The sequence below is a fragment of the Hirsutella rhossiliensis genome, assembly GCF_020360975.1.
Source record: "Hirsutella rhossiliensis strain HR02 chromosome Unknown scaffold00002, whole genome shotgun sequence".
Classification (NCBI taxonomy): domain Eukaryota; kingdom Fungi; phylum Ascomycota; class Sordariomycetes; order Hypocreales; family Ophiocordycipitaceae; genus Hirsutella; species Hirsutella rhossiliensis.
Window position 1 is genome coordinate 2775350 of NW_025408668.1, and position 26616 is coordinate 2801965.

The 26616-nt window shown below is 57.5% G+C and overlaps 7 protein-coding genes across 7 annotated transcripts; 3 read left to right on the forward strand and 4 right to left on the reverse strand.

Moving 5' to 3' along the window:
* Nucleotides 1-2312: 2312 nt before the first annotated feature.
* Nucleotides 2313-3597, forward strand: HRG_01874 (apc15p protein; the record flags this gene model as incomplete). Its single annotated transcript, XM_044860345.1, has 2 exons — nt 2313-2348; nt 2407-3597. The coding sequence occupies 2 exons, from the start codon at nt 2313-2315 to the stop codon at nt 3595-3597; spliced, it is 1227 nt and encodes a 408-aa protein (XP_044723978.1).
* Nucleotides 3598-4018: 421 nt separating this feature from the next.
* Nucleotides 4019-4835, reverse strand: HRG_01875 (SNARE domain-containing protein; the record flags this gene model as incomplete). The annotated part of the gene is made up of 3 exons (XM_044860346.1): nt 4019-4225; nt 4390-4765; nt 4825-4835. 3 exons carry the CDS (start codon nt 4833-4835, stop codon nt 4019-4021), a joined length of 594 nt encoding a protein of 197 aa, XP_044723979.1.
* Nucleotides 4836-5584: 749 nt separating this feature from the next.
* On the reverse strand, nt 5585-6011 carry HRG_01876 (histone chaperone domain-containing protein; the record flags this gene model as incomplete). Its single annotated transcript, XM_044860347.1, has 2 exons — nt 5585-5766; nt 5831-6011. The coding sequence occupies 2 exons, from the start codon at nt 6009-6011 to the stop codon at nt 5585-5587; spliced, it is 363 nt and encodes a 120-aa protein (XP_044723980.1).
* Nucleotides 6012-7926: 1915 nt separating this feature from the next.
* HRG_01877 (cyclin domain-containing protein) lies at nt 7927-9048 on the reverse strand (the record flags this gene model as incomplete). The annotated part of the gene is made up of 4 exons (XM_044860348.1): nt 7927-8368; nt 8426-8656; nt 8717-8848; nt 8894-9048. 4 exons carry the CDS (start codon nt 9046-9048, stop codon nt 7927-7929), a joined length of 960 nt encoding a protein of 319 aa, XP_044723981.1.
* Nucleotides 9049-12679: 3631 nt separating this feature from the next.
* HRG_01878 (uncharacterized protein) lies at nt 12680-13579 on the reverse strand (the record flags this gene model as incomplete). Its single annotated transcript, XM_044860349.1, has 1 exon — nt 12680-13579. The coding sequence occupies one exon, from the start codon at nt 13577-13579 to the stop codon at nt 12680-12682; it is 900 nt and encodes a 299-aa protein (XP_044723982.1).
* A 2413-nt stretch (nt 13580-15992) lies between these two features.
* Nucleotides 15993-17544, forward strand: HRG_01879 (reverse transcriptase (RNA-dependent DNA polymerase) domain-containing protein; the record flags this gene model as incomplete). Its single annotated transcript, XM_044860350.1, has 4 exons — nt 15993-16009; nt 16070-16097; nt 16164-16570; nt 16668-17544. The coding sequence occupies 4 exons, from the start codon at nt 15993-15995 to the stop codon at nt 17542-17544; spliced, it is 1329 nt and encodes a 442-aa protein (XP_044723983.1).
* Nucleotides 17545-20948: 3404 nt separating this feature from the next.
* Nucleotides 20949-24101, forward strand: HRG_01880 (armadillo repeat protein; the record flags this gene model as incomplete). The annotated part of the gene is made up of 5 exons (XM_044860351.1): nt 20949-21243; nt 21305-22066; nt 22145-22736; nt 22788-23037; nt 23103-24101. The coding sequence occupies 5 exons, from the start codon at nt 20949-20951 to the stop codon at nt 24099-24101; spliced, it is 2898 nt and encodes a 965-aa protein (XP_044723984.1).
* Nucleotides 24102-26616: the final 2515 nt, after the last annotated feature.

Genomic DNA, 26616 nt, shown 5'->3' on the forward strand with positions numbered 1-26616 from the left:
AAGCAGGTTCGACTGGCCGTTGCGAAGGAAGGTGCGAGAGCTTGAGTGAAGGGATTCACAAGGCGAGGTCGTTGTGTGGCCCCAGTTGCGGTAACGGCAGACCCAAGCGCGCGCCCATTGCGTTCGTACAGGCATCCAGACCTCTTCCACATACCTAAGAATAATGTGCTGGTCTGAGAAGGCGCCTTGACGATGCCCCAGCGGCTGTTGAACTCGTCCTCGGTCGGGGCATACACTACGGACCGGAAGGCTGTTGTGAAGGCACAGGGCCTCTTTCCGGCAGTGGCTCCGGTAGCTGCAGAGCGCCCGGGGTCTTCATCGTCTTGGGGCTCTTGCGGCGGGTCAAATGGGTCGTCATCGTCATAGTCGCCAAGCCAGCGCTTCTTCGCGTTTGTAGTGATGTTCTTCATGATATGCCACGTACAGACCTGTAGCTGTGAGTCCGGGAAGGTAGCCGTCAATGCAGCGCGCGCAGCAGCGTCATAGTCAGTGATGATAACGTGTGGGATAAAGGCATTGCCGTCAGCCTCGCCTCTTAGCCTTGCCTTTGACTGTAACCACTCGCGAAGCTGTATAAAACACCAGGTAAATGCGTTTGTGTCTTCGGAAGGGACTAAACAGAAAGCCACAGGAAGATAGAGCCCAAGGCAGTGATTCCATTGATCTCTAGCAGCTTGAGGCCATATCTATTCGTGTTGTTCGTTACGTCGGCCATCATAAGGTGTGAATGTTGTGCCCAAAGCCGCAAGGCAGGGTCAAGGCCCACAATCTGGTAGAAGAAGCGATCCTCATCGTCAAGTAGCTCTTTATGGAAGGCACCTTCCTCGTCGAGCCTGGCAATAAGCGCTTGTGTGGATGTATGTGCCCCAAGCTCCCGGAGACGAAGCCGGGCACAGATATTCGCGATGTCTTGCTCTGTTGCAAGTAGCCGCGGGCTCTTAGCCCGAAGAGCAAGAAGGATCTGCCGCGCCGTTAAGCCAGCATCGCGAGATAAGTCTTTAACCTGCTGGAGTTGATGTGGATGAAGGCGCCGGTATTCTGGGAAGGCGCCGGCCCTATTGGCCTCATGGTTGTGCCTTGGGCACATCACAGAGATCCGCCAGAGGTCTCCCTCTAGCTTCAGGCGCACAACCTTGACTCTAAACGGGCAGGAAGTCCGCCTGGTGCCAGTCTTCCGGAGTCCTAACGAGGCTGACTTGTATTCACGGCCGCCGCATGCGCATACGATGTCGTAACGGCGTGGGAGCCCATGTTCGTAGTTGCTTGGCTTGAACTTAACTATGGCGTAGCCTTGGCAGCGCGCATGCCGCTGGAGCTCGTCAAACGCATCGTCAAAGGTCTCAAAGAGTGGCATATTGTTTGGCGGGGGCTGGAGAAGCATCTTGGAGAAAGAACGGGTTGATTAGCTGCTTTGTGGCGGTTGTGTGCCTCTGAAACTTAGCTACGCAGACGCGATGTGGTATTGCGAGGTGGGTGGTTATCACGAGTTATTTTGGCTTGCGGTGTTGTACCAGGAGGCACTGCTTGCCGCGACGCCAATTGTGTGTATTATGTGTGTTACGCGTCTACGTGTGGAGTCTTGCCAAGTACGGTAAGGTGCACAGGGAGACTAAAAATCGGGCACAGGGAGCGGAAAGGGGGCCTAACTTAATAGGCCTTTCCGTTTTAGGTGCACTTGCCACAGTCCCCCCATTATTTGTATGCTGGATAGTCAGAGCTGTGTGCTGGGCAGTCAGGGCCTTAATTAGTTTCTCCAGCACTTTTGGAGCGCGGCCTGGCGCGATGAGGTACTTTTTGCTAATATCGGTCGGGCTGGAAATGGGAGGGAGAGGGAGACGAAGAAGTGTACGGTACATCAAGTAATAGCGGCGAGTATTGAGAGATGGTGCCTGCTTAGGCCATTTGTACCAGTCACCCATTCGGAGGTGGCCTCCACTCTTGGTGACTGGTATTGTTAAACCAGTCATATTATCCTCTAACAAAATTGGAGGCACCTCCGTTAGAGATGACTGGTTGGTATTGTGGTATATATTTCTCTACAGGTATCCGTACAACAGCGAGGAACTGTAGGATATACCTAGGTATGTACCATGTACCCACTTGGCAGTCGTAGTGGGGTCGGCAAAACGTCTCGGCATCGTACGTGACTGGCCGCGATCGGCCGGCCCGCTTGGGCGAATTTGAAATATTACACACGCTACCCCGTAACTACGTAGTAGAGCAACGACTCGTTCCTCGGTCCATTCATTTTTTAAACACCGACCCGCAATCCCTGCAGGCAACCAGCTCTCCCTCAAGCTGAGCAGCTCCCCATGTTCACGATACTGCCAGACTTTACGCCGCGAGATGTACCACCTCCCCAAGGCCTTGCCCACGTCTGGGGCCCAACGCTGATGACGGTCGCAGTCGCATTCTCTGTGGTACACGTCCTCGAGAACGCCCTTCCCCTCGGCCGCGTCTCGCGACGCGCACCACGCCGACGGCGGCGGCGGCCCAAACACCACCACCGCCCATGCCTCCCATCCCTCGCGCTCCCGCGGCCAGGTCGTGGAGCGCACGGCGCTGGCCCGCCTCGCCGCCGACGAGCAGCACCTGAACCGGCGGCGCGTCAACGTGCAGAACTTTGGCAGCGCCTGGCTCAAGCCCCCCGGCGTGCCCAAGACGCTGCACCAGATGCGCGAGGAGAAGCGCGAGCAGGAGGAGCACCAGGAGGCCCTTCGTCGCGAGCAGCTGGCCCAGGAGCTCGCCGAGGCCGAGGCCGGTGGGATGCCCGACGACGGCCTGATGGATGATGTCCAGCTGGACGGCGCGCAGGACCTGGACGATGAGATACCCGATGCCGATGACCCCTTTGGAATGGATGACGATGACGACGACGACGACGACGACGATGACGACGATGACGAGGAAAATGAGCAAGAGGATGGGGAAGCAGCGGCCGACGGGACCGAGGTCGACGACGCGGCGCTGCGAGAGGAGCGTCAAAACGACCTCATGGCAGCCCGCATGCGCATGACGGACGATGCATTCCGCGAGGCCCTCGTCCGCGGCGACCCAGACGGCGACGCCATGTACGGTGGCGAGGAGGAGCTTGAGCAGGAGAGCCAGGGCCAGATGCTCGACGAGGACGACTTTGCCCACAGCCTCGACGGCGACGACGATGACGCCACGGGGCTCGACATGGACGCCAACCTCGACGACGACATTCCCGAAGCCGGGAGCGGCGGCGGCTACGAGCACACCGACTCCGAGGCCGAGCTCAGCAGCAGCAGTCACGACGACGACGATGGTGGTGGTGGTGGTGGTGGTGGTGATGGTGGTGGCAACCAGGAGGTGGAACGTGGCGCCTACGACAGCAGCAGCGACGACGACGACGGCCACGACGACGCAGACGACCTCGCAGGCCACGAAGTTGGCTTCGCCCCGCGCATCGCTCCCCTCGGCCCTCCGCAGTCGCCCACCACCATGGTCGGCCGGACGAGCGCATCGGGCCCGCGCAGCAGCATGGACCTGAGCAACCTTGTTTCCCACGACGTCGACGAGAGCAGCTTTGCCGAGAGCAGCCCCGCGCAGAGCCGGCAGGCTCGATACGGGTGACGCCCGTCAACTCGGAAGCACAGTCATCTTGGTGCAGGGGAAAGAAGGAGGGGGGTGGGCGAGAGGGAGAAAAGGAATCATGGAGAGTGCCCATTGTCACCGTTGCATGGATAACATACTGTGGCATTGATCGTACGGGGTGCGCGTGTCCTCCCGAGACCCATGCCCGTGAGGAACAATGCTCTTTTCCGACCTGTCCGTAGAAAACGACATCCAAGAAACAGCCGCAAACCAGACGCCCGCCAAAATGCATAGGAACAAGACACGTCAACAGCCGCTGCTCCCGCAACGAGGCTCCGACGATCCCCCTTCCCCCCGTATAACCGATCCTCCTTCCCCGTTTATTGCGCCTCTCAAATTATCAAACGTGATTTGGTCGTCCGGACGTCCGTTCCACGAGGAAGAGAGAGAAAGAGCCGCATCAGAAGAGCCAGACATAAACAAAGAGCAGGGCGACGGCGGCGAAAAACGCCAGCCAGACCCTCCAGCCGACGCCGGTGCGCTGGGCCATGATGAGCATGCGGTTCATGGTGCCGCGCAGGCGCAGGCGCGTCGAATCGAAGCTGTTGTTCATCTTTTCCGCCAGGGCCGACGAGTCGCGGATCTCGTCGCCAATGGCAATCGTCATCTGCGCAAACGTCCGTAGGCGTCAGTTCCATCCCACGCATTTTTTTGGTCCATCGGCTTGTCCCCCCCTTGCCTTCATTCCCCCACGAACTCGACGTGTACATGTGGGTGGGTGCCCTGCCCAAAGGGGGGGGGCAAAGGGCAGTAGTAAATGGCAAGACTCACGTTCTTGAGCGTCTTGACCTTGCCCAGAATCCCCTCGACCTGGGCATCGTTCTGGCTCTCGAGCTCGTTGAGCACCGCGTCGCTGTACTGGCCCTTGCGGTTGGGCGTCGCCGGCCGGAAGCCCGGTCTCTCGTGGCCCATGTGCTGCTGCTGCTGCTGCTGCGACGGGTAGCCGCCGCTGCTCGGGTATCCGTAGCCGCCGGCGGCGGGGCTGGCCGTCGTCGTGCGCCGCGTCGTCGTCGGGTCGCCCGTGTAGCCCGCAAACAGGGCGCTGCGCGAGTCGCGCTGGTGCAGCGACGAGGCGCCGAATCTGCGCGTTGCCGCCGTCGTCAGCTGCGTCGCCTTGCTCCCCGTGTCGTTTCGGCTCTGCGGCGTCCTTTGGTTTTTCGACGGACTCGCTTTGGGGAGGGTAGGCAGGAAGCATCGGGCACTCACCTTTGCGACATGGTATGGTGATGATGTTGGCCCCCAGAGCCCGAAGCAGAGAAGGAAGCAAACACGCGCGGGCGTTCCGAGACTGGAGCAAAGGAGAAGGAGACTGGGGTCGATGGCTGGTGGCAAGACTCCTCCGCCCCCTTTTGCTTTTATTTGTTGGTTATGCTTCGTTCGGTCTTCCCTGTTGTCGACATTTGCATGGATAGTAGTAGGTAGCTGGTTGGCGGATTAAACGTGGTCTGTCTGATGCACACACAAGGGGCCCGAAATACGTTCTTTTTCCACCTCCAGTCAAAAGTACCTAATCTCTCCGCCGAGGTACGTACCTTTGTCTTTTTTGGCTTTGCCCTCAATCATCAGGCCAAACTCCGTCATCTCTGCTTCGCTTGAGAGAAGAGTCGAACAGGGATGTATTTGTTGATTCTTATGAATGGAAGCCACCCTCAAGCACCACGACAGCTAGGCCTACCACCGAGCTCTGCGAAAGAACCTCATTCATATTCACGTTCGTATTCCTCATGCCTCAACGTATCCATTGTGAGCTGCGCCGCCAAGTTCAAAGCATGGCGCCGAGTAAACATGTACCAGGGTCAAGGAGCCAACGAGTTCGGCCAATCCGCGTGCGCTGTGTACAGATCCAATGCTGGGGTCTATTTCAAAGCCCGAGCAGCCCGCCTCAACGCGTGACCACGGCTCACAACAGCCCCAAGCCCCTCGTCGGCAGGTATGAGGAGACAAAGGAGAGCCGCCGGACGATACCTTAACCCGTCATTTCAGTGTCATCGGCCGTCGGCTCAAAGTCCTCGTCATCCTCTTCGTCCTCGTCCTCGGCGGGATGCTGCTCGGCTGCCTTGGCAAAGTCGATCTTGGTGCCGCGAGTGCGACGACCGCCTTCGAGAATGTTGTTGAGATCAATCTCCTCCATGCCATCCTCCTCGGCGTCTTGCGTGCATGGTTAGCAACACAACCATACTCACGGGAGCAAGGGTGGACGGGGTGCAGTCACCTTCATCGCCCTCGTTGGCGTCTTCCTCATCGTCTTCGTCGTCGTCGTCGTCGTCTACCACGGGCTCACTCTTGGGAGCCTCTTCCTCGACGGCCTTTCCCTTGCCTTTTGCATCAACGACGTGCTCCTCGGCCGTGGGAGACTTGGTGCTGGCAGGGAGAGTGCTGCCGTTTTCCGCCATGGCTGCTTGACAGAGGTGCGAGTAGATGAGAGCGGGGAGCAGAGATCAGAGTCGGCGCAGCAAGCTCGAGGCTAGTGGATGAGAGATTGGTATGAGCCAAGTTGTTGTTTGGTTGTGTTTTCAATTGATCCTCTGGTGAATGGTTTGCGGTATGAGAATGGGTCAGTGAGGGCAGGCAGAAAGAGAGAGAGAGTGGATGAGAGGCCAAGAAAAGCATTGCGCTGCTGGTTGCCCAGCGCTCGCGGGACGTAACTGCCGCTCCAGGCCCGATCTGGACTAGCGGGAGAGCGCCAACCGGACGCGATTACCTAATTCACCAGCCACTTGAGGGCGAATACGGCGTAGGTGCAGGATAAGGAGTAGTAACTTAGTAGCTATGCCAATAAAGAAGACTGGAAGGATGCAAACAGCACTGGTACGGAGCTATGATACGATGCAACAGAGTCGTGAATCGGGTAACTAGTAACAACAGGGAACCATGCACGTGCAAGGACAGTAGGCACTGAGTGATTTGGGCAAGACTCGGCAGAGACGGAAACATGATCAACGCATCACATATCGGCAGACTCGAGGACTATTCCTCCGGTATGATACAGACGCATAAGAAAAACATGTGTCTTTTGCGACCTACCACCCTCTATTTTTCACCCCCCCCTCCGCTCAGTGCTATAAAGACGGCAATGGCAATCATCCACCAGTATCTGCAAGGAAAAGGAGGTTAGCATCTCGGCATTCGCCCAAGCAGGCGAGACAAAGGACAACCTACTTTTGCAAAAACGACTTTTCCGGCTCGGGCTCGACCTTCTTGCCCTCGGGCGACAGGACGACGGGCTTGTTGAGCATGGGCTGCTTACCCCTTGCCTCGGGCAGCACCACCACCTTGGGCCCAAAGTCCCTCGTGTGTCCGGCATCGATGCCCACGCCCTTGCACGACGCGCTGACGACGCGGCCATCGGCGTCGACAGCCAGCAGCACGTGCGGCGAGTAGCCCTTGCTGAAGTTGTCGGCCGCCGCCACCGTGGTGCCCGCCGCCCAGCGCTTCGAGGCCGCGTCGTACAGACCGATGCGCACGAGCCGCGCCGTCTCGGGCATTTCGGGGGCTTCGAAGGAGACGATTGACGACAGGGAGAGGGCTGCCATGTCGTACGTCACCTCGGCTAACTGGCTGGGCGGTGGTGGTGATGGCGTCGCGGACGAGCTGTCGATGGGTTGGATGTAGACTTGGGCCGTTTGTGCTTGGGCGCCGACGAGAGCCGCGGCGCAGAGCGCAGACAGCAGAGGCGCGAGCAGCATCTTGTTTGTCTCTCGCGCGTGACCGCCAAGAATCGACGTAGTCTCGGGGTGGTGGAGAAGGAAAGGCGCGGTGGGATGGAACGCTGAGGTTAGCAGCAAATTCATGTGTCGCATCCAGTCACTACAAGCGCCGCCGCAGCACACGGGCCGCACGTGCCGAGGTCGCATTACAGTACACACTGTAAATCCATCCACCAAAGTCCGGGCTACAAACGCATCCATTCAACGGAGATTTTGTTCCTCCCTTCTCCAAGTACGAGAGACATGCTTTTGTCTCGGCTCCGGACAAATATGCTCCCTGCTGAATCGCGCAGGCCGTAACTTATGGTACGGCAGAGAAATCCTCCTGTCTTGTGCTCTAGTCGCCCTGCCTCCCTCCCATATATGCATCCCAAAATGTCGAACAAGAGACCCAGAGAGAAGACAAGATAAAAAGACATTGTGCCTTTGACACCGGTGTGTGCTTTCACCCCACCCCTCCAAGCGAAGCCGGATTCCGGTGCCAAGCGCATGCCTCGTGACTCCAAATGCAGCGTCAATACCAATGCAGCGCATCAAGCTCATCACCATCCTCAGTCCCGCAGACAGCGCCCTCTTCCAAGGGTCCACGCGCGCGATGAAGCTAACCATCTGACAATCCCACTGGCTTCTCGTCGTCGTCGTCCATGTCATCCTCGGAGAGCCCGTCCGTGTCAAGCGCGTACCCGGGCGTTCGCTCCACTAACCCCCTATAATAGGCCACGAGAACCTCAGGATTGGGCACAATCTTCCAGTCTACCCGGTAGAGAAACTCGAGCTCCAGCAACTTCAGCTCTGCCACCCGCACGCCGCCCACCCGGGCATACGTTGTGTTATTCCAAAACGAGTCGGACAGGCCCTTGGCCGCCACCGTGGCCGCCGTGATGAGGAACCGGTGGACTGTCAGCGTGTTGATGGTGAATTCCTGGTAGAGCGCGCACAGGCGGTCGATGTAGTAGACCATGGCCAGCAGCAGCGGCGGGGTCAGCGTGGCGTGCCTCGCCAATCGATGGAGGTAGTCGCGCACCGAGATGCCGGGGGGGGTTCTGACGTGGCACCATGGTCAGCCATCGGGGCACAGGGCCGTCGGGAGCGCGGCCTACCTCGAATGAAAGCGCGTGAGCCCGCCACTCGATATTCGGATGGCGTCATTTGTGGCAATCAATTCCGCCAGCATGTGCGCTATTAGCTCCACCATGTCTTCTACAGCGCACTGCTCGTAGCGCCGGGGCAGCATCTTGGGAGGCTGCTCGTTGGCCCTCGGTCTCTTAGACGAGGCGGCCCCGGGCGCCGGAGAAGCATGCTCCGGGTCGGCTATCTCAGATCCAGACGCTCTGGCGTAGCGGGTGCCCTGGCTGGGCGAGCCCCTTCTCTTGTTGGGTGACAGCGCTCGCGGCGCTGCTTCCGAGGGCGCGGGCGCGGGGGCGGTCGGCAACGGTTGAGGCCGAGGCGGAGGTGGAGGCGGCGGCGGCGTCGTCGTGTCTCGCGGACCTCGGGTTGGGGGCGACCTTTGGGCGTCGGCCGGTCTTGGACAAGGTCGGGAGGCCGATCTTGGCGTCGGGGCGCCGGACGACGAGGCCGTCGACGAGGCGGTTCGGGGTATGCGCACAGACGGGGCGCGCGGCGACCCGGGCGGCGGAGGGGACAGGGCGGGGGCGTGGCCTCGGCAAAAACCGGTAGGCGAGGCATTGGCAGAGCTGGCGAGGATAGGCGATGTCTTCAACATGGTCTGCGGCGTATCGTCGGGGTCGCGGGGGAGGAGAAGCTGGTCGTTTGAACAGATGGGCGCTGCCGGAGAGATTCGCTCGCGTTCTCGCCTGGGGGTCGCGACAGCCGAGGGTACGGCTGGTGCAATGCCAGGTCGAGAGATGCGTCGAGTCTTTCGGCTTGTTGCGCTCGTTGTTTTCGGATTTCACAGGCCCGGGGGCCAAGAGGGGTGGAGGCGGGGGCTGAGGGCTGGCCCGAGTCCAATTAGCGGCGGTGAGAGAAGAAGGAAGTTGACATATTTACAAAGAAGGAAAAAAAGAAGAGGCTCGCAGTAGCGTGTCATGGAGCACGTCCCAGGGCCGTTGAGGGCGGGGAGGGCAGAGCAGGAGGATGAGGGGGAAAGGAATTGGCGCGCGAAAGATGGACGGTGATGTCGTGCCGGACGCGCTGGGGCTTCAGGCCTGGTTTGATCGAATCGGCCCCCTAAAAGGTCGTCATGGGGTCTCCTAGAGAGCCTACAGCTTGGAGAGAGGGTGGAGCTGCGCGTCTTGTGCCTGCCGCATGTTACAGGCTACTTGACTTGCTCGCGCTCATCTCATAGCTTGCCGTCTGCTTCTTGCGCTGTATTTCAGCGCTTGTCCTTGGCCGCCCCGTTGCTCGTGTCAGGGGGGGGAATCGTCAACGACAGCGTGCAAGGAGGCCAAGATTCGACACCTTCTCCTGTCCCCCTTTCCCCTGCCTTGGCGTCTGCCACTACCCGGCCCATGGCATCATGAGATGCAGGTCCGTATGTTCTAGGCCAGGAACCATGCTGACGGGTAGGATTCTCCATGGGCAATCCGGCTCGGCGAGAGTCTCACGGGTTCCAGCCCCCACGCGGTCCCTGAGAGGGCGCTGTGCTCCAAGCGGGCATTGATGGCCGGCCCTTGTTTAGCCCCAGCGTGCATCGTCTGCTCTTGGACGGACGCTGATGCAGCAAAGACGAGAGAGGAGACGCAATATTACGTACCCGCGGCTAATTATTCGTAAGCCTGGTCTCGGAGACTGGCGGGATGCCGGTGGACCGCGGTGCCGGGCAACCGGGCAGTCTGCGGGCGGTCTCTCTGCTACTACTGGCACTACGTAGTTAGTGTACAGTAGAGTCGGCGCGGGGCAGCCCGTGTCGTGGCTTCGCACCTGCTCCGCGACGACGCGCATTTCGGTCAATGTCGCATAGTTAGCACGGCGACCAGAAACGTCATGCCCGGCTACTGCTATTGCTGCGCCGCAAAGGCAGTGATCAAGGTACATCCTGTGGTACGAAGGTGCGCGCGCACTCGATCCCTTCTCTTTTGTCCTGCTCATCATTCTCGTCATTCATTATCTAGTTTGCTCTGCACGACTGCCGTCGTCATCGCACAGGGAGTGTCGGTTGCGCAGGACGGGGGCTAATTAACCAAATAATGGAAAGGACAACGATGACGGGCCAACAGTAGCTGATGCAATGGTCACGCACTTCCTTTTGTGTGAGTTGAGCCAAGTCTATCGGCCGTTCGAGTATATGGTCTTTCAACGGAATCTACTGCAAGTCTCGACACAACCGCCTCGCGGCGGTCGATTTCCAGCATTGCTTTCCGGAGCATGGGGCAGGTTGTCTCAATACTGTAGCCTGATGGGGCTGATGCCTGCGGTGCCCCGCTCGTGGCCGACTGATGAGTCACTGACCGCAGCGCCAGTCATGTCAACGGTCCTTATTTGATCCTCGCCTTCGACCGCACAGCGTGACAGCGTCGATGCCGCGTCAACAAACGCAGACCCATGGAACGGACATCGCCCTCACCAAGCTTTGATCCCTCGGCGCCTCTGTCAATACTCCAGCTCACCCGCCGTCATTGTAGAGAGCGCCTCCTTGTTCCTCCCATCCGCTGGACCGACCGCCATCTCGAGCTGCTGCGATGCTCCTTCGGCGACCCATCCTTCGCATCCTCGACAGTAACGCCCCCAGTTTTACCCGGGAAGCAAGGTGTCCGTTGTATGCGCCGCGCCTTTGAGCAATACAGATGGGAATTGCCGTCCCGAGACAATGGTATATGCTGTCTTCTTGTCTTGGACGGCCATTTCAGAGACCGGTTCGTCCTCCCCTGCCTCGCCCTCCATGGCTGCGGCTGACAATGCCGTCTCGATAGAGAAAATTTGCGCTTCTTCTTCAACCGGCGCCATGTCCAAACCCTTCAATGCAATGTTTTCTTCGAGGCCGAACATGATCCCGGCGCGTTGCCACCTATCATTGCAGCATATGCTGACCACGAACGCATTGACGATTTACGAAAAGACTTACTCAGGCCTCCCATCAGAGTACCATGGCGTGCATCTTCTTCAGCATTGTTTACGCTCAAGTTGAGGAAAATCACTCCTAAAGACTGCCTGCATGATCCATATATTGTGGCACTCCTCATCGCCGTAGCACAGGAAAACAGGCTACGGGCTGGCATTGAAACGGAACCTGATTCGTCCGTCTTTCAGGTATTTCCACCTAGCTGCGTTTAATATTCTTCTGCTAACTTGTTTTCTCATTAGCCCCAAGTGCTAGTCTCGTCCCGCGACAAGGAGTATATGCATCTCTACAGGGCGCGCATTTCATCTTCTTTCCTGCGCAGCCTTGACGACCCTGCCGTTGCGCCATCGGAGCCGATTGCCATCTCGGTTCAGATCACTACTGTTCCGTACAAGCCGTACCAATCTCTCCTCGGTCGTCTGACCGCGCTTTTGCTTCCAGAGGAAAATGTTGAGAGGATGCGAGAAAGGGGAGCTGTGGACTCAGCGCCGGCCCACGCAATATAGTGTCGGGCAATCAATAACATGTCCCTAGCCCTACGTCAGGGAGACTTGACGACCCTATTAGCTCCTGCAGCCATTGTTAGAAGAGCACAAGGATTTTCATATTCTCCATTCCCCAAGTTCCAACTATGACGGACTACCTATGTTTAATATGAAACGACATAAAATGAGTTGTACATTACTTTCATGGTGCTTCCATAGAGTAAAGAGGATAGCCTCCTCAAGCCGCAGCATCACCTGAAAAATTGGGCCACCTTTCCCTTCTTCGTTATTAAGCTGTGATCGGCATTGATACTAACAACTTTCCAGTGTCTCTCTGGTGCACTCTCTTTCCAGCACTTGATCGCAATTGCATTGCTTAAATGCCTAAAGAGATAGCTCATCAGTGCACAGTCGCAACCTTTCTGATCCAATGCCTTTGCAGCTAGCACCAGATCACTAAGTACCAGATCAAGGGATCAGTCAAGGTTCAGCTCGATTATTACTTAGAAAAGACAAAATAAGAGTTAAGTAGTCGATTCAGTCATCCATGGCATGGTCATCTCTATCCCCGTCTCTTTTCTCATTCGCCCAAGCCACCAAGGCTAAGACATGTGAAATAATCTGCTTTCGATGGTCCCGCATGTTGATGTCAAACCAGTCTGTGGAATTAACGTGTAGAAAAGAAGTAGCGTCATGGTGATCTGTCGTAGGGAGGATTTTTTCGTACTCGTCTATATAATCGTATGTGATTTCGAAGTGGAAAAACTTTATATAGTGTGTAACGGCGAGGATGGTTACAAGACTAGGGCTGTTAATTGAAAGGAACAAGATGAGAGCCCAGATGGGTACACTTACTCGACTTTGGAGATGACTTCGGCCTTCCCGGTACGTCGAAGGGCGAGTGCCTCTCCCACTAGCTGGCCGAAAGTCCGATCCGAGACCGTCGGATGACCATCACCGGAGAAGGTCTGGAACCATCGCTTTCCTTCTAGACTTGCCACTTGAATCATACGTCGATCAGCATAACACTGCAAGCCGCCATCGTCGGTTGCTTGAACCACTCTCTTTGCAACCATTGTTTCGTAGGTGCTTGTGAGTCTCTGGTCCCGGAAGTGAATAGGAGGGGACAGCGTATTTTCTGGCTGGGCGTAGTTGACGACAAAACGAACAAAACTGCTTGCTAGACGCACAGTAAGATCCTCTGGTGGGGGTGGTGATGAATCATCTATGAACCCAACGCTTGATTCAGACGAGGCTGACGCTGATTCTAGCCTAGTTGGCGGGCTGCTGCCAACCTGAATGCTTGCAGACGATACGTAGTCTCCATATTGGCTCGTTTCCACTCGCTGTCGTGTAGGTCTGTCTGACATTGCAGGGCTGTCCTGCTGTTTTCGCAATAGCTGGGCTAAAGCAGCCCAAACATGGCCGAGAGAGTCTGGCTGACATTTTTGAACAATCTGGGGCTCCCACATGGTCATGAAGGCGGGTTCTGGACCATTAATCAATCGATCGATGTAAGGATGTGCCCCCTTGGGAGATGATGGGAAAACCCCGCCATCGACGAATAGAGAGAGGCGCCTTTGGGGTATGCTGCAGAGCACTCGACTTGCAAACAGGTGTTTGCGGCCCCAGCGACTGACTCCAGAGTCAAAATCGTCAGACTTGTACAGGGACTCGAAGCTCTCCATTTCCTCGGCCGATGCTTGCTTAGAAAAGGTGGCTTGGGTTCTGATAGTATCGTAGTAGGCCATGATGAGGGAGCAATGGATGTAATGCCGAGGTTCCCTGGTGAAAGCGCAGCGGAGGCGTCGGCAAATTGACTTGGGGCGAGAGAGAGATGGACGCAATGCCGCCGTGGCTAAGACGTCGGTGGCGGGCGTCGAGGCTGCGAGCTGTCGTTGTCGTCGTCGTCGTCGTCGTCGTCGTCCCCGTCGCCGCTGACGATGGAGCGGGAGTCTGATCCTGTGAGGAAACCACTGGGTTGTTGTCACGGGCTGTGCCCGGCTGGTGGACCCGGTTGTACCGGGTCCGGTGGGTCGTGCTCCGGTGGCAACACCGGCCCCGCTCCGCGGACCCAGAAGCTGCGAGAACATTCCGAGAAGGGTAATATAAGCTCGCACTCGAGGCTACGCCTCGAGTTCAGCTTCTTTACTCCTTAGCTCTAGATAGACAACATCTAGGCACCTGCTTGTTGAATAAACTCCGGGCCAGCCTTTCACATATCTAGAGCTCCTTCTAAATACCGCAAGCTGCAGACTGCTCGTCAGGATGGACCAGCAGAGTGAGAGCCCAAGTCTCCAGCAGCAATGGATTGACCAACGCATTCAAGAAGCGGTCAATGCGACTCTCAGCCCTCTACAGGACCAACTTTCCTTGCTGATGGAGCAACTCGGGCGAGCGCAGCCGCAGAGCGCCGACTTGCAATCGCCGCCAGTGGCACGAGGATTGGGCGAGAGCACGCCTGGCTTGGGCACGCCCTCCCAAAACCTGCGGTACTGGAATGCGGAAACCGTTGCCCAACCCACCCAAGTATGACGGCTCACGGAAGAGCTACTCCTCCTGGGCCAGGCAGATGCGAGACAAGCTGGACCTTGATGCACACTACTACAGTGGAAATCGCGAACTTTGGTACCTCATCAACTCATGTTTGGACGAGCGACCACAGCAAGTGGTCGCTACCTTTACGCCGCGGGAGGCCCTGGGGTAGCTACGACCCCAAGAGTTCATGCGATACCTCGACCGAACCTACCAGGACAGCAACATCCATCCCGCGCTGCTGCCACGCTGAGAACTATGCGGCAGCGCGAAGACCAACCTCTCGCGTCCTTCCTTCCCCGATTCGAACAGGCATTAGCTGAAGCCGGGGGAGCAGACTGGCCGGACAGTGCAAAGATCGTATTTCTAGAGAACGCAATAAATGCACGCCTCCAAGAGAGTTTGGTCACAGCCGTCCTACCCGACGACTACCAGGGATGGCTTGCGAGAGTTCAGGAAATTGCGGGCAGATTGGAGAGACTGAAACCCGGTAGGCAGCCGACGTCGACTGAGCGGACGCCTCAACAGCTACCAAGGCAACGACCCAAGGAGGAACCGGAGGACCCCGACGGAGATGTTAAGATGACGGACATCAACCGTATTGGCCACGAGTCGAAGGGTCGTCGACATGTCGATAAGAAGCCGAAGGATGAGCGCCGCTGCTATCGCTGTGGTCGGACGGATCATCTTATCGTGGACTGCCCAGCCCAGGTGGTCTTTCCTGGCGAAGGGAAGCAACAGCGACCTAAAGCTGCGCGCATGAAGAAGCCCGATGCCGCAGATGATTCGGAATCAACCGCAGCATCCAGTGAGGACGAGTCGGCGGGAAAAGACTAGCCCCGGGCGAAAGCGGGCGCCGGGGCCTGCAAAGGCAGACATCCGGGACTGGGAAGCGTTCAAGCCACGAATGAATAGTCGGACTGTATTAGTCAACGCGCGGGTAAACCGAGGCTATCGAATACGCGCCCTTGTCGACTGTGGATGTGACTGCTATGCCGTGATCGACGAAGCCCTTGTTCGGAAGCTGCGGATACCCTTCGTCGACTCGAAACCACGAGAAATTGGGGGATTCTCAGAGTCAGCGAAGAGTGTCATATCCCCAGGGTCGTGGCTGTTGTGGTCGAGACAGCTGGATTTGACGAACGTGTCTTTGCATACGTGATCCCAAGCCTGGGCCAGGACATGTTCCTCGGCCGGCCTTGGATGGAGAGAAATCACGTCGTGTACGATGCTGCCAAGCAGCGAATGTACCATGGGAGGGCAGGTGTGACGATACGCCTCATTGGGCAGGAAGAGCCCGCCAAGATACGCGCGATTCGAAGCGCAAGACTCGTGTCGGCAGCCGTATTCACGGCGGAGTGTCGACGCGCAAAGAGACGCAAGAAGTGCAACGCGATCTCGATTCATGCAATCAGTTTGTCGGATATAGAGAGGGCGCTTCAGCCGAAGCCGCCAGTCGATCCGAGCGAGAAGGTCCCGGCAGAAGTGCTGAAAGAATTCCGCGACCTATTCTCACCAGGAGAGGCAATGAAGCTGCCGCCACATCGACCGGGTGTGGATCATGAAGTCAACCTGCAGCCTGACAAGAACGGCAACGAGCCACCCCTTCCGTGGGGCCCACTCTACAACATGTCACGAGAAGAGCTGTTGGTCTTGCGAAAGACCCTGAAAGACCTGCTGGACAGAGGATTCATCCGAGCGAGTAGCTCAGCGGCTGCCGCGCCGGTGCTGTTCGTGCGGAAGCCGAATGGAGGGCTGCGATTTTGTTGCGACTACCGAGCGCTGAATGCAATCACCAAGCGCGACCGATACCCACTGCCCCTCATCGCGGAGACCCTGCAGAATCTGGCCAAGGCTAAGTGGTTCACCAAGTTGGACGTGGTGGCCGCTTTCCATAAGATCCGCATGGCTCCGGGACATGAGGAAAGACTGCATTTCGCACGAGGTTTGGGCTCTACGAGGCTCGTGTGCCCTTTCGGCCTGAGCGGCGCCCCGGCATCATTCCAACGATACATGAACAGTGTATTGCGCGAATGGCTGGACGACTTTGTCACAGCGTACCTGGATGATGTACTGATCTACTCGAGCGGTTCGAAGGCGGATCATGAGGCTAAGGTGCGACGAGTTCTCCAAGCACTCGCCGACGCTGGGCTGCACCTAGACCCAGCGAAGTGCGAGTTTTCGGTACAAGAGGTCAAATACCTTGGGTTCATCGTCAACGAGGAAAGGAATCGCCTGCGACCCCGAAAAGCAGCGCGCCATCCGCGAATGGGAGGCCCCGACCACGGTGAAGGGTGTCAGAAGCTTTCTGGGCTTCGCCAACTATTACCGGATCTTCATCCCCGACTATGCCAAGATCACGCAGTCTCTGGATGCCCTGCTTAAGAAAGGAACTGCCTTTCATTGGGGACGAGCGGAGAACGAGGCGTTTCAGGAGCTGAAGCGACGATTTTGCGAGTCACCGGTGCTCAAGCAGTGGGACCCGAGCCTCCCGACCTTTTTGGAGACGGATTGCTCAGGCTACGCATTGGGAGGCGTCCTGTCGCAGGAAGGCCCAGATGGACGTCGACACGCATGCGCCTTCTTCTCGAAGCGACTTTCGCCAGCGGAGTACAACTATCCCATTCACGACAAGGAGATGCTTGCCATCATGAGATGTCTCGACAACTGGAACGCCGAACTTAGGAGCTGCGGCCCATTTACAATCCTTACCGATCACCGCAACCTGGAGTATTTCATGACACGCCAGAAGCTCACGGAACGGCAGAGCCGTTGGGCAGCCGAATTGTCCCAGTTCGACTTCAAGCTCGAGTATCGACCGGGAAGCGAGGCTGTCGTGCCTGATGCGTTGTCCCGCCGTGAACAAGACAAGCCACAGGGCATTGACGACGAGCGGGAACAAGGAAGAATGATACAGTTGATACCGGATAGTGCCATTCCATCATCGACAAGAGCATGTATCAACGCGATGAGTTCTGACTGTTCAGAGGCATCCACCCTGCCGAAGATGAAGGTCTTCGAGGTAGCGGACCTGCAGCAACTCTGGGACGAAACGGTGGCGAAGGACTCGATATTCCGGGCAGCCTATAAGGCAGTCCGCGATCGCGAGCGTGCCTTCCCGCCCTCGCTGGGCCTGAAGATCCAGATTTCAGAATGTGCGATCGACGCAGGCAAAGGCTGACATTCAGAGACCGTATTTGGGTGCCGGGTGGATCCGGAGAGGAGGGTAACCAGGAGGAAGCTGAGAAAGACCAGTTGAGAACCCGCATTGTGCAGCAGTCGCATGACTCTGTTGCGACCGGTCATCCCGGCAGGGAAGGTACGCTGGCTATTGTGGCTCGGCGATTCTACTGGCCTGGGCAGTCCCAGCTGGTTCGCCGGTACGTAGCCAATTGCGACACCTGCGGCAGAGCACACATCTGGCGCCAGTCGAAAGGGATTTCTCAAGCCTCTGCCGATTCCAGATCGACCCCGAAGCCATTTGTCCATGGACTTCATCACAGATCTGCCGCCTACTGGACCGAGCAAGGCAAGGTACCTGTGGGTGATTGTGGACAGACTGACAAAGGCTGTGACCCTCGAGGTGATGGACAACATGGAAGCTGAGCCGTGTGCAAACCGTTTTCTCCAGTGTCATTACCGATTTCACGGAATGCCACGGTCCATCGTCAGCGACCGCGGGAGCAACTGGCTAAGTAGGTTCTGGAAGAGGTTCTGCCGTCTTGCAGGTGTCACGCAGAAATTGAGCACGGCCTATCATCCTCAGACGGACGGAGGGCCAGAGAGAATGAACCAGGAGATCGAGGCCTACCTGAGAGCCTACGTGTCGTACGTGCAGGACGACTGGGGAGAACTGCTCCCTGCCGCGCAGCTGGCACTCAACAATCGTGAATCCGCAGCGACCAAGATCAGCCCTTTTTCGCTGAGCATGGTTACCACGTCGATCCCATCAGCGTCGAGGAATCGGAAGAGCCACCGAGGCATAGAGAGGAAAGCAGAGCTGATAGCCTACTCAGTCGCCTGCAGGAGGTCAATGAGTACATGCAAGCAGTGATGGCCTCCTCACAGCAACAACAAGAAGAGGCTGCCAACGCAAAGCGACAGCCTGCGGAGCGATTTGAAGTTGGTGACAAGGTGTGGCTCTCGATGGCAAACTACAGATCGCCACGACCGTGCAAGAAGCTCGACTGGCTGCATCACAAGTACACAGTCACGAAGGTAATTAGTTCGCACGTTGTTGAGCTCGATGTTCGTGGCTCAATTTACCCGCGATTTCATGTTGACCTTTGCGGCGGGCGCATCAAGATCCGGCTCCTGGCCAAAAGGTAGATGACGCACAGCCACCACCGGTACAAGATGAGTCCGGCACGAATCTGTGGGATGTCGACGAGATTCTCTGCGCGAGATGGAAGAAGCGGGGACGAGGGGAATTCAGGCAAGCACTAGTGCGATGGACGGGCTACGCAGAGCCGACTTGGGAGCCAGTTGAGTGGTTGCAAGGAACAATTGCGATGAAGGCATTCGAGGACAAGTACGGGCCAATCAAGACCAATGATGGCCCTAGGGAGAGGTACGAGACGCTGGCAGGAACGCAAGAACCCGCAGACGCCGACCTGGTCGGAGGGGACAAGGGGGTAATGTCACGGGCTGTGCCCGGCTGGTGGACCCGGTTGTACCGGGTCCGGTGGGTCGTGCTCCGGTGGCAACACCGGCCCCGCTCCGCGGACCCAGAAGCTGCGAGAACATTCCGAGAAGGGTAATATAAGCTCGCACTCGAGGCTACGCCTCGAGTTCAGCTTCTTTTCCTCCTTAGCTCTAGATAGACAACATCTAGGCACCTGCTTGTTGAATAAACTCCGGGCCAGCCTTTCACAGTTGTGCAGGCAAAAGTGAAGTGACACTCCAACAGATGACCTGGTAGTGGACCCTATAACTATGCCATGGAGGTGCTGGTGGCAGCTGACAGATCCCTTTGAATATGGAGGAGCAGGAGTGGCCCTCTGGTCACAGCCTCCACAAAGGGAGCAGCCTCCACTCATATTTGTAGGTGGTAGTTGCTTAAGTGCTCCATTATGCCTCTGCAGGTTCAGCGGTCTTGTGATGTGCCTTGAGAGTTGAGAGGAGCGTAGACGACATGCAAAATTCTACTGGCCGCAGAATTTTGGTAGCATGAAATCCTGCATATATACGCCCGACTTGCATACATTCTGCCTTGATGCGACATTGACGGGCCCCGTCGAGCGGTCAAGCGCCCCCTGAATCACGGTCGCCCGTCTTGGTACAGTGAGAGTGTGTGAATGGAGAGCAAGCGGCTACTTGCCGTTGACTCCAGGCAGCAGCTTGACGCTGGCTCCATGCGGCATGCAGCACAAGGATGACGCATATGGCAGGATGTCATAAAACCTTTACATAGCTATTGATTCTTGATTTCTTATCAAGGCCGAACCTAAGCGCTCTCACATCGTCTTGTCCAACAAAGCCGGGACGTGGAAAAATAAGGCCCTGGAAAGCACGAGGTTTGCATCAAAAATACAGTGAGCTATCGTTTGCAGCCGCTTTGTGGTTGAGGATGAAGCCGGCAATGATCTCAAATTTACTGTAGCCACGTTAGCATTGGCACAGATCTTTGTGGCCGGCGATCTTGTTGAGGAAAACGAGGCTGTTGTTAGTTGTTACACATCGTGGTGAGGAACTAAAGATGACAACAGCCCCTCTCGAGCTTCTCATCTGTCTCAAATGCAGCGGACAAGGACGCGAGACGATACAAGCAAATTCTCGCATTACATAGACATATTTCATTCTGCTATAAACTTACCCCCAGTCGCCCGTATGCTCGGCAACCAAGGGGATGAGAACAACTTGGTTCAGTTGTACTGGTTTGTGTGTGTGGTTGACAACTTGAAGCTCGGCAACTTGTTCGCAGCTCCGGCTCATCACCCATCATCACTTACCACGCTCGAACCCATATTATTAGACCACGTACAATTCATGGAATCGTTTATTCTTTCGTTCTGTATGTCCCTTACTCCCTTGCCGATGCTTGTAGTGCACTCTTCCGTGTCCTTTGTAGCGTATACCTAAGACTCAAGAGAGGCAGCACAGCCGACTGCTTCCAGTGATGTACTCGGTACTCGCCCCCTATCGGGCAAAGCTGCCTCTTTTACCCGATGCTACCCTACCCCAGAGGCCAGGCAGGGCCCAAGCTCGCCCAAGCCGGAGACGACGGGCCTGATAAGATAACAGAGATAGGCAGAACACGTGCCCTCCCTTCAAGTATCACCACAACCCTCTTTGGCATGACGACTCGTCGCCAGCTGCCGCCCTCTCCCCACGACCAGTCGTGACGCCAAGGCCCATCATCAGCGTTGCCTAGTCGAAACGGACTTCCGGATCACCCCCTTGGCGCCTCCTCACATCGCCCTGCCCGCGCCGTCTACCTCGTCGGCCGCGCGTCTCCTCCCTCTTGCGCCTGGGACGACGGCCTGGCCTACGTCTTGGGCACGCAGTCCATGGTCCCCTGTAGGTGATGCCGATTCGTTGCCCCCCCCCGACTGAACCGCATCTGCAATCGCCCGAGTCGGCTTCATGGCGCGTCCCCAGAACTCCCCCATCCTAGCCCAGCTGCGAAGCGCAAAGACGTATCCCGAGCAGGCCGCCGCCTTGCAGGTACTCAAGAATGAAGTTGTCGGCCACATCCAGAAGAAGGAGGCCTGGATCAGCCTCGGCGTCCTCGAACCCATTGTCCTGACTCTCTGCTCCTCCCGTTCGCCGTCCAAGCCGAATGGAAAGGATGCTCGCACCCAGCTCGCCTGGCGTCCTCTTGCCGACGAGGACAGCGTCAGGCAGCAGGCTCTGCAGCTGATTGCAAGCTTTGCCAGCGGTACGTCTACGCCCCAGCAGGCCCTCCACTGAAGCCTCCCTTGCTGATGGGGCCTTTACAGGAGGACCGGCTTTCCTTGCGCCGCTTCACGCCGCCCGGGCTGTACCCGCACTGCTCGGCAGCAACTTCTCGCCGCTCTCGAACCCGCCTCAGATCGTCGTGGCTGCGCTCAAAGCCTTGACCGACATCGCAGACGCCGCCGCGCTGGCCACCCTCTCGTCGTGCATCGACATCCAGCTCCTCGCCGACAGCCTCTTCGTACCCCACCACATAGAATCCCTCAATGTGATGCTCTCCATCACCTCGACCAAGCACCTCCTGCAGTCGCAAGTGATGCTAGCAGCTGGCCTGATATGCCGTTTGTGTCGAGAAGAGCGCCATCAGCATGCGCTAGCTGCCGGCGGCGTCCTCGACTCTCTTGCCACGCAGCTCGCCCGCTTCGCTGTGCGTGACGGCCTGGTCGTGCCTGGCGCCGAGGAGCTGGCCTACAGCGATGGTCTCTACGAGGTGTTTCCCGAGCCTGCCTGCGCCGGTGCCAAAATTGGCCCTATTCTCGAGGCCATCGCCGCCATCCTTGGCGACTCCAAATATCGCGCGAACCGACTGGCCAACTCGCCGACCCTCCTAGCTATATTCCCCTCCGTCAAGTTCGATTTGCACAAGGGGCCGCAGAGCCAGCCGCACGCCATGACCGCCATGGAATTCATTCTCCCTGCCATGCCTATCAACCTCTCGCGAAGCCATTCAGCAGCCCACTCGTCCCTGCCCACGCCCGATAGGGTCGAATCCCGGACTTCGAGCCGAACGTCTCTGAGCAAATTCGGTTCTGCCGCCATATGGGATTCCCCGCGCGCCCAAGTTCTTGGTAACAACGGCGATGGTGGCGCCATGGAAAACGTAGAAAGTCCGCTCATCCCCTGGCTCATCCACCTGGTGCGGACACTGGGCGAATACGATCGCCTGATGGCGGTGGCTGTTCTCGCAGCCCTGTTCAAGGCAGGCTTGGGACGGAAATCCGTCAGGGAGACGAGCATTGGCCTGCTTGTGGTTCCCATTCTCATCGGCATGGTGGGTAAGAACGACAAGGATGCCCCAGACTCAGAGGGCCCGGCCCTTGCAACGCAGCGATTCATTCTCGAGAAAGCCCCGGCTGTCTTGGCACGGTTGATCACGGACAGCGAATACCTCCAGAAATCGGCATACGATTGCGACGCTGTCAAGATCCTGACCAAACTACTGAAGCGCGCCTACCAGCCTGTGCCGTCGTTCGACCAGCCCAAGTATTGGTCGCCACAGCCCGACACGACAGTGGATGCCGGGAGCACCTCGGCATCGGCGCAGCTCGGCGGGAGGGGCCAGAACCCCGTGCTCGCTCACCGCATCAAGCTCCGAGAAGCTTCGCTCAAAGCGATTGGCGCCTTATCCGCGGGCAAAGAGGACTACAGGAAGGCGCTGGTGGCCGAGGACTTGGTCCCTTACGTCGTCGAGTCGCTGTGCGAGTGGCCGAGGAAACCTCGACAGGCCAAGGAGCGCTCCAAGGACAGGCCCGGCGGCGAACCTGCCCGGAAGGGCCCCTCGCCCGCGTACGGCACCAATCCTGTGTCCGTCATCATTGCCGGCTGCCACGTGGTCAGAATGCTGGCTCGCTCGGTGAGCATCTTGCGCACTTCCATGGTTGACTACGCCGTTTCCCTGCCGGTACTCCACTTCATGACCCACCGCGATGTCAACGTCCAAATTGCCGCTACGGCCACCGTCATCAACCTGGTCGTGGAAGTCAGTCCCGTGCGAGAGGTAAGAGATGCCCTCCCCCAGGCGGGCCACGCGGCGCAAGCGTGGCAAAGCTAATATTTGGGCAGTTCTTAACCGAAAAGGGCGTGATGAGGGTCCTCTGCGAGCACGCGCACTCCGACAACCCGGCGCTCCGTCTCAACGCGCTGTGGGCGCTCAAGCACTTTGTCGATGCGGTCGGACCGGAGCTCAAGAAAGCCAGCCTCCACCAGCTGGAGCCGGGTTGGCTGGTGCAGCTAATATGTGACGACAGCCAAAACACGGCGTTCCACGACTCGAGATTCAAGGACACAGCCGACGACGACCTAGACGAGGACATGGACATGCAGCCTTCAGATCAGCCTTTCCGGTGGTTGTACGGCAGCAACGGGTCAATACGCGAACTGGATGCCTCGCGGTCGTCGCGGCTGCGTCAGGCCGAGGACAGGCTGTTTGCCATCCGCGAGACGGAGCTCAACCCGGTGCGGCGGGCTCGCAACGACGACATTGCCATCCAGGAGCAGGGCCTCGACTTCATCAGGAATCTCATTGGGCGGCCGGAGTCAGGAGCCTCGTCGGAGACGCCCAGTGAGACTACGGAGATGATAGACTTTTTACTCCGCGAGCTCGGAGAAGACCGCCTGTTTGAGATTATGGAAGCCAAGCTGCGTACCAAGCCACTGCATCCATTTTCGCGACGGACATCGGCGCCCGGCCGGGAGCCGCTGCGGGTCCTCCACCCGCAGGCGAGAATCATCGTGGCCGTCATCTACATCCTCGTCCACATGGCCGCGAGCATCCCGCGCCACCGACAGCTCGTCGTTTCCCAGACGGACCTCCTAAAGCTCCTGGCTCAACAGGCCGGCAGCAAGGACAGGGAAGTCCGGGTCGCGCTCTGCCACCTCGTCATCAACCTGACGTGTCAGGAGGACGACGGCGAAGCGCAGCAGTGCGCCGCGCGGGCGTCGGAGCTCAAGCGGCTGGGCTTCCACACCAAGATGGAGACGCTCAGGCACCAGGACCGTGACCTGGACGTCAGGGAGCGGGCCAAGACGGCGGCGTGGCAGATTGATCACGCGACGTATTAGCAGAATTACCGCGTCGGCCATACACCGCCGAATCTCAAGCCCTCCCAAACGGTGCGTCGTTGATGAGGTTCTTCGCCTGGGTGAGGATAGGGAAACACGAATGGGTGGCGAAAGGGAGAGGAAGATATCCAGCAGAAGTGTCAGGTTGTCCATGGACCAAGATGCGAGCAAGCTGATGCCTGCCCCGCCCTCTTCCTCTCTCCCGCCCTATCCGCTCATGTAATAAGCCTGGCCTTGGAAGAAAACAAGCCCCCGCGAACTCATCTTCCCCCTGCACCATCCGACGCGAGGCAGACGCTCTGGACCCTTGGCTTGTCGCCATTTCTCGGCAGCAGCAGGCTAGGGGGAGAAGCACAAGATCATGGAGTAGCAGATGAACGGAGCAGAAGTTTATGGTGCTGGCTGGGCGAGGGGAGGGTGGCTTCATGTCGTCTTGATGCCCTTGGGATGGCCACGTCACTGCGGCCGCCAGGCGATGGTGGCTTTTGACTTGTTTTTATTCCTTCGTTTCCCCAACCACCCCATCCTTGTCTGGTGGGCCATTGGGGAATTGCAGCGCGAGCGTACCACAACGCCGAATTGAGTAGATGTGTATGAGGGTATACGAGATACACTGCAGCAGTACAGACACGAACACTCGCTACCAAGCATCATCCAGCACCAACATGGTATATTGTCCTTCGTACAGAGTACCTTGTCCCGTGTGATTGAGTGTGCGTGCGTAGATGGATACAGTACTTTTCTCCTTCCCCTCTTCTCTTCTCATTTTTGCTTTCCCAGAGAACAAATAGATCCCCCCTGTCCGCCTTCTGCGGCAGGGCACATCAGCCCCTCGTGGAGGGACAGATGCAAGGATGCAAGACATGGAACAGATGAACCGGATTGGCACATAGAGGGCTGACCTTCCACGAGCCCTACCAGGTTGTATGGCCCCCGTTTACTCGGAGAAAGGGGGAATAAACACTGGCGGGCGTGCTCAAGAGAAGAGTGAGTCAAGGCATAGACGGAAAGAGGGGTGGCGTCCGCGGCGGCGACCCAAGGCATGGCACGCCTTGTCCACGAACAGACAAGACAAGACGAGCTCGTCAGTCAGGCCAAAGCCGTACCTGGGCGGCGGCGAGCCTGCCCTACGTCACGTCAAGAACAGTTCCAGTCTTCTAGCCGCCATACGCCGACCCCCCTTTAATCATCCTGTGCGCCGTTTTTATTCCCCCTGTGTATAAAATCCACCATACTAAATTCTTAGCGCGCTAAGTACTGATAACGATTTTGTCCTTACGTTCGCATCTTAACAGTCTTGCTGCCATAGAGCTATAATACGCTACCGAAATTCGCGATGCATAGGACGGTAGGGTTTTTATAGTGATTATAGCACTTTAAAGAGTAGATAAGCTAATTTAAAAGCTTAGAAAAATTCTTTTAGAAATATAACCAAGGTAGAAAAATGTCCTCTTGATAGAGTACTATGTGTAGAATAAGTAGGTCTACGTAGGGCAGTCGGTACTTTTAAGTCCTAGCAATTAACGTGGTATATAAGGTCACTAGCTTTAAGGAGCCAATTAGAGCTCTTGACTGCATAGGGAGAATAAAATGATTAAAGGGGGTCCCATACGCCGGCTCCGACCCGGATTGCCCACCGTTAGACTTGCAGATCGAGCTCACAAAAGGGCAGGTTGGACGGGAGCGGCCGAGGCACCGTCATCGTGTTTCCCGCGTCGTCGCCGGTGAAACCTCGCCAAAGGGCCGCCCGAAACGGGGAAGCGCCATCTGGCCTTGATCCAAATGTGGCATGCGTTTGTCTCGCGCTAGCTCACCGAGAAAAGCCAACGCGTGACTGGACGGCCCTGACGTCTCACCAAGGCGCCGAGACGCCCGCCAAAGACCGGCGTCCTTTATAGACAAGAGGTGCGTTTCTGTGGCTTGAGACGGTCTGAGGGATGTGGTCTCATAAAGGAAACACAACCATCAGTTTATCAAACTCGTTGCACGACCTTGATTCGTCGGCGTGTATCTGCTCTCGCACTGTTCCAGCGACAACGATTAGGAGCAACTCTGACTGGTACGGGAGTTAAAGTCTCACGGCGGACGAGACACCAGTCGAAAAACTAACAGGGTGGGCGATCTGGTTCCTGGGGTCAGGGTCGGTGTCTCGCCGTGGCGTGCCATAGGCCGCCGCAGACAATGCAGAGGAACACAGCAGGCAACGAAAATGATGTCTTGTCGCAGCATGTCTGAGTTTGCCCGCATATTTGTGCACGCAGCCGAGCATGAGCGTGCCGCATAGCTTCGAGTTTCATTCCCCTGGCTCAAGACCGACCGCCCGGAACGGACTCGTCAGCTACAGTCGCGGACGGTTGGTACGTCGAGGCGTCTCGACGTCGACACGCGGCCGGGTGGAGGACAAGACGAGGGGAAAGTGTCTGGACTGAAACAGGACGGATGAAGGACCGCGAGGTTTGAGACATTGCCTGCAGCCATTATGCTCATCTGAAGCTGTGACGGAAACGCAGAGAGC